Source organism: Camarhynchus parvulus, chromosome 2 (assembly GCF_901933205.1).
Source record: "Camarhynchus parvulus chromosome 2, STF_HiC, whole genome shotgun sequence".
In the NCBI taxonomy this organism is placed as follows: domain Eukaryota; kingdom Metazoa; phylum Chordata; class Aves; order Passeriformes; family Thraupidae; genus Camarhynchus; species Camarhynchus parvulus.
This window is the reverse complement of record NC_044572.1, coordinates 2,642,895-2,649,772: the sequence shown is the minus strand read 5'-3', so window position 1 is coordinate 2,649,772 and position 6,878 is coordinate 2,642,895. Positions and strand designations below refer to the sequence as shown.

Sequence of the window (6,878 nt, the reverse complement as noted above, 5' to 3'; positions counted from 1 at the left end):
AGCCACTCCTTGCTCTAGGGTGATGTGTTTGTCCTGCTTCACAATATCTGAATATTTCTGATGGGTTTGGATGTAGAAGGCTGGGATAGGATCACAGACTGCAGGAGCTCATCTCACCCAATCTCCTGCCTGATAAACCTCCCACAAATCCCGAAAAGGCACAACAAAGGGATGGATGTACCTAGGGAAGCGCCCACGTAATCATGAAGACAGAGAAAATGCAGGTCAGGTTAAGACAATGATCAGTTCATGATGCAGATTATCACCAATCAAGAGAGAAAACTCAAATCATCACATGGTTTGAGAAAAAAGAGTATTTGGAATAAACAGCTCTGAGTTGTTTAATGTCATTGACATTAATGAGCATGCCCTGTAGGGGTTTTGATTCTGCTCTTTTCCTTGCCTCAAGAAAGTCAATTCCCATTTTAGACCTGAGAAAATAAACAAAAGAAAATAAAGCTGAAGGCTATGTGTGGATGAAGACCTCTCACTTGATTTTTGTTTTCAATGATCATGATGGTGACAAAATATTTCTTTCCTGAATCTGTTGATGGAAAAAAGCAAGATTTGCTCACATGATGTCCCAGACTGCACATCAGTGTTCATCAGCCCTGGGCTGGCTGGAAGACAATAAATATTTTCCCAGAAAAATACCTGGATTCTCTGGTGCTCCTGCTGTGAATTCTGCCAACTGGTGCTGTCCTGTGAACTGGGCAGCTGCCAATGAGTCAAATGATTGGAAAGGCATGAAACATTCAATTAGGAAATATATTCACAGATGTATGGATATAGATCTAGAGGTTATATATAATCATTGGTCTCCCCCATGCTCAACACCACCACTTCCCTCCCTGCCTAAGGGACATTACACCAATTCCTTTTGGACACTGATTCAGGCTGAGGAACTTTAATATCCCCCAAGATACACAGACATAAAAAACACCACAGTGATGATACCCTGTGATGGACAACCTCTTTCCCAGCTCTGAAATCTCAGCCTTGAGTCTTTCCACCCCACGACTTCAGCCCATCCTCAGGAACTCAAGACTGACACAAATTTTGGAGCTCCAGCTCGGTCTCAGAGAAGGACCCAAGAGGATGTGAAATATCCCTAAAACTGGGTTTTTTCACTTCAACATTCCCGAAACTGTCCATAAAAAGAAGCCAGAGCCCAAATGTATTAATATTCTTAGATTGCAACCCAGTTGCTGCTGAAGTCAGTGGGAGAAGAGCATGAGCTGATGGAATATCAAGTACTGTAACAAAGAACACAGAAACCCAACAAGTCCAGTGACAGCTGATGCAAGACATTTATTGATTTAAACCCAGCATCTAACAGCATATCTTGCACTTGACTTTTTTTTTGTGTGTGTTTTTTTTTTACTTTTTTTTTTTTGTATCTCAAGCAAACTGAAGTTTCCACTTTATTAATACCCATTTACCTCCAGGAATTTCAGTAAAACATTCACTGTATTAAAGTCTTTCATACAGCTGTATCTTTTCATCTACAGGAAATAAATCCCCACACATCTCATTAGTTATCTACACAGTTTAATCACTTACAAGCAGAATTTTTAACCTCTAGGAAAATATTTTGAAAGTATATGTAATGAACGTCTCATAAACCTTTCACTTTTTGAACAGAGCCTTGCATAGGATTTTAAAAATTCCCTTCAATTGATTCTCTTCTGCTTAAATATCAAAAGAAAATGTAAACAGATGTTAATTGCTTTGAGTTAATGAATCAAAGTATATTTATTTCTTCTATGACCATCTGAAGTGCAGCCTTAGAGATTCTTTAGAAAAACCTGAGTGTTGACCACACCAGGAGGAAACCTCCATGTTCCTTTATACATCCACATTATCTTTTGTTTGACTATTACATTTTTGGAAGACAATCACAGGGCAAAATCTTTTCTCAGCAGTATCTTCGTAAATCTGAATAAAATCCACTTCCTTCTGTGGAATTATTCAACATTGATACTGGAATAACTGTGATCAGAATCAGGCTCAAAATAAAAGAAATATTTTTAGCTTTGAAAGCATTTCCCTGTTGTGTGCCTGTTACTTTCCAACATACAGTGCAATATATGAAAAAAGCACTAATATATATATCCATCTTATTGCTTCATTATAAAACAAACAGTATAAACCAAGGAGATGTTATAAAAAATGGGATAGTACCATAAAGGAAGCTTGATTTCCTTCACCACTGGAAAAGCATCCTATATCATGAAGGTAGTGCACACGACATCCTGAGTGGATGTTGAAAGTGAAAGGCTGTGAAACCAATATGTTCATTTTAGTCAGCACAAGGTGCAGCTGCAGAAGGAAAAAAAATAACTTTTCTACAAGCACCTTTTGTGAATTCATTCCCTGTTGGCAGGAATATTGCCTCCAAAACAAGCTTTTCAATCTCAGCTGGCTGGGAAACCCTGAGCCAACATCATCCATTCCTTCCCAAGGCAGAAACTCACTCCACCCTCTCTCCTCACGCTGCTTAGAAATTCAGCTGTGCCTGAACATTTCTGGTTTCCATAAACCACAAACGAATCCAAAAATGAACACTTCTGCAGAGCTCAGCTGGGACAGGGTGTGGGGACCTTTCACCCCACATCTCTGCCACCAGAGAAGGCCAGTGCAGGGTCCTGCTGAGATCAGTGAGCTCCACCTGACTCCAGCTGGCACCAAGATTTGAGCCTGGGAGCTCATCTCTTTTCAGAGCAGCTTGTTGGAGGTCTGGGCTACATCCGTTTCTGGTGAAGCCAACAGGGATGGGCTGTGCTCAGTGCACCTCAGCCTCCCCCTCACGCAGCATTCCTGCTGGAACGCTCCAGAGGAACTCCACAGTCAGTCCCTCTCCGAGGCATCTCGACCTTCCTGGTTACAGTAAAATGATGCAATTGCAACTGGCAGCCCAATACATTTGGAACAGATCTATGTTTCAAGTGAATATTTATGGTAAAGCTCTTTTTTCTATCTTTTTTTTTCTTATTTAATCTGTCTTTGTGCTCCTGCTACTTTGCTGTAGCTCAGTGGTAAATTCCTCTTATCACATATAGGGGACATCATGGATCAATCTGTTAGCAGGAATGTTTCACCACTGGCACATTCAGGAGAACAAATTCTCATCCAGTCATATTTATTGGCAAAGACTACATTTGTGGTCCTTTGAGGACCACATCTGTGGTTCTTTGTACTTGTTACTGTTTGATTGCAGATGCAGAAATTATTTTGTGCAGCACATTAATCTTTCAGTGCATGTTAACTGAATTATATTTCAAAAGATATGGTTTATAAATCCACCCCACTAGAATGCAGAATAATGAAACCTACATTATCAGACAACTAGGAAGTGGATTTGAAAATATCAGTCATTTAGAAAAGACAGTCTTTTTCACTTAAAGCAGAAGAGAACAACAAAACTCTTGCTTCCTCATGACAGTGGGACTCCCTCCACTGACTAGACTCAAACTGGGACTTCGACCAAAAAAATGCCTGAGCAGCCCTTTGAATCTCTGGTATATGTAATATCTACTATATATCTCATTATTTGGCAGAAGGTTAAAAAAATGCAACCAGACTGTGCATCTTGAAAGGTTTATGAAGAAATTTTGGTAGAGCTAACTGGCGTCACAAGTGCAGAGCAGAGTCAAAGCACAGTGAAGCTTCATGACCTTTGGGCCCACACAGTGACAGGAGACACCCCTGTCCTGGGCTACTGAAGGATGCTGAAAAGCTTAGATACTTTCACCTCCTTGCCACACCAAAAACTGGCACTTTAAAAAATCATTAAGTTCATGGACAAAAAAAAAAAAACACACTTCTTCATCTATATTTCTGTCATAGGTAGAAGAATCAGGCTTTTCCTTAACCTCCCATCACTGCTCCACTATGGAATGATACATGTTCATCTAGATCAAAGCTTTTAAAGTTACAAACTGTTCTGACAGACTGTTCCCTTTAAGACTGGAAAAGCTTGACACATCATATTTAAATACATTTCCCTCTAAGGCATTCCCTTGTAATCTTCGCCACCAATTCCCCTCGCCTACAACAATTCTGGTATTTATTTTTTTTACATAAAGCTGCTCTTTTTGGTGTTAAAAACCACGCTGGCGTCCGCTCAGCTCTGGGAGAGGTCTTCTGTGCTGATGTGCAAGGTGACAGGCTCGCCAACAGTCCCATAGCTGAGGGTTCTGGTGGAAACTTCAGTTTTAAAGCTGGACTGCCCGTTGTCCGCGGAGCGCTGCACCTCGGTGCAGAACGAGGGCTTCACCGTGAAGGAGGGGCCAGGAGGTGCCGCGCGGGCGTCGCTCACGCGGAAGGAGATGTTGGAAGGGCCTGAGGACTGCACACCAGCCACCCTAGAGGCTGACAGGAACACGGCCCCGGGGACATGCTCCTCGTACTGGCTGAAGAACCTCTGCCTGGGCTCGGGCACCACGGGCCTGACCAGGCTCAGCAGCACCGGCTTGCCGATGGTGGGCTCGTTGATCTCCGTCTGCAGCACGGAGATCTCGCAGGGCTTCTCCGCCATGGGCTTCTGATCCTCACACCTGTAGGTCTCGCCTTCCTGAGGGACGTAATCCTCCAGGTCCTCCAGAGTTAAGAGTTTGCCGTTGTGGGTTAAAATCTTGCGGTCCCGGGTGCTGATGTCGTCGGTGTGTGGCTCCTCTGGCTCGTCCACGATGACGCTGTCCTCTTCGGGAAGGATGTCCTGTATTACTTCAGGTACCTCCTCTCCAACAGGCCAAGAGACATCCACTTCATCGAGCCCTTCCTTACCCTCTGGACTCACTGGGGAGAACAGAACTTGGTGTTGGTCTCCCACAGCTGTCCCAAAACTGAAGACCAAAGGCTCACCCCCGCAGGCGAGCAGAGGGGAGGTGGTGCCTGACCCGCAGTCAGCACGTGGCTCCTGAGGGCAGCTCTTTCCTTCACTCCCATAATCCATAAATGAATCACTTCCTAATTGCTCAGACCCACAGGGGGAGTTTCTCTCTTCGCCGCTGACTTGAGGTCCTTCCTGCTCGGCTGTGTACACCAGAGGCTGGATGTCACCTTCAGAGAGCCCCTCATTCGGCAAAGATTTTGACTGTTCCACCAATTTATTGTTGGAGTTGTTTGTGTTGGGATCGTCTTCTGGGGAGCGCTTTGGCCTTGAGCTGGGAAAAGTGAACGTTAACACCCCTGACTCATCTTTTTCTTGTTTTACTGGGGAAGAACCTCTTTTCCTTGTGGGCTTTGGTGACTTTTTCACCTTGAATTCAATGATTTCTTCCACTTCGACCCACTTGGGCTTTTTCTCTTCCACTGTGCTCTCCACAACGACGTCTCTCGCCGCTGCCCCTTGCATGTCCTCGTGTTCTGTGACATACAGCATGGGAACAGCAGCAGACTTTGCTGCTGCCTCCTGGTCGTGTCTGTGGACAGGCTGCCTGATCTTGGAGACATAAACCGGCTCCGGAACTGGCTCCGCCCGCGGAGAGCGGGAAGGAGAATGACCTGAAGGAGAACGTGCAGGAGAAACCCTTCCCCTTTGTCTTGGGCTCTTCACCACCGTGGTTATGGTCTCCTCTCTGGTGGCAGAAAGGGGTGGAGTTGGCAGGAAGATGAGACTTTTTGGGGAGCCCCGCTCCACAGCACATGCCGCGGCCGGCTGAAGCGCCGCGTGGGGTTAGTTTGGGGTGAGCATTGCAGCTTTTGGGGAAGCGGTCATTTTGGGAGGGACACACACGCAGAGCACACACCCACATGCCCATCTCCACTTCCTGATCCAGGGAAAACCCCTGATCCAGTGCCCTTCTCCCCAGGGAAAACCCCTGATCCATGAACCTCCTCTGCTGCGTGTGAGCACACAACGAGCACGTCCAGCTGAGAGATGCTCTGCTGGCTGCTGCTGTATTTCATGTGCTTGTGCTGATCACCTACTCTGCTACCTTGGACCCCCAAAATTTTAAACACTTAGGACTTTAACCTTTTCCTGAGTATTCTTGGCTAAAATCCTGATTCCTTCCACCTCAATGGCTAAATGCCTTTTATTGCAGTAGGGTCAGTGTCTTCTTAATAATATTCAATTAATGCAACATCTCTCTCTTTTTTTTTTAATTACAGCCTCTTTTGAGACCAGAGATCTGCATTTCCACATGCAGAACAATTACACTGAAAGGGATTAACCTTAAAATGTGGATGATCAGGAAAAGAAAGTTAGAACATCTCCTGCACAAGTCATCTATGCCAAAAGGAATTTTTTTTACTCTTCACAATACCATTAGTGTAGACACAGCCTGATCCTACTGCCTTCAATAGACACAGGAATACCAAGCCACACTGAGATGCATAATTGTGATTTCTCAGCATATTTCTGCTGGCTTTACTTTAGATTTTTTTTGACTGAAGTTGGGCTGGTGGTTGATGCCTCATCCCTGGAAACATTCAAGGTCAGGCTGGAGAGGGTTTTAAGTAGCCTGATCAAGGTGAAGTTGTCCCTGCTCACAGCTAGGGGTTGGACTAGATTATCTTTAAAAGTCTCTTCTAACCCAAGGCCTAAACCCAGGCTCCACTGCTCTTAATTTATATACTAAGCATGCAGTTTTTCCTGCAGGTTTTTCCTGTGGTATTTCTTACCTTTATTTTAAGTAAATACATTTCTGCCAGTGTTTTCCTGGCAAGCACAAGGAAGCCAATGCTTCACATCTGTTCCAGTCACAGTATCACAGTAAAATCACAGTAAAACTCATTTTGCTCCTGTGTTGAGATTCTGTCCCTACCTCCAAGGAATGGGGTTAAAAACAAAGAATTAACTTGAAGGGTCAAACAGTGGCCTGAATTGAAATTAGGAATAGAGACAGCAGCTTTTTAATTCCTCTCTTCCT

At 44.4% G+C, this 6,878-nt stretch overlaps 1 protein-coding gene across 1 annotated transcript in view; it reads right to left on the bottom strand.

Moving 5' to 3' along the window:
- Positions 1-3,271: 3,271 nt before the first annotated feature.
- OBSCN (obscurin, cytoskeletal calmodulin and titin-interacting RhoGEF) overlaps positions 3,272-6,878 on the bottom strand; it is a 159,326-nt gene continuing 155,719 nt past the window's right edge. Inside the window, 1 exon segment of the mRNA XM_030971157.1 lies at positions 3,272-5,582. Coding sequence (XP_030827017.1) covers positions 4,127-5,582 — 1,456 coding nt within the window. The 3' untranslated portion in view covers positions 3,272-4,126.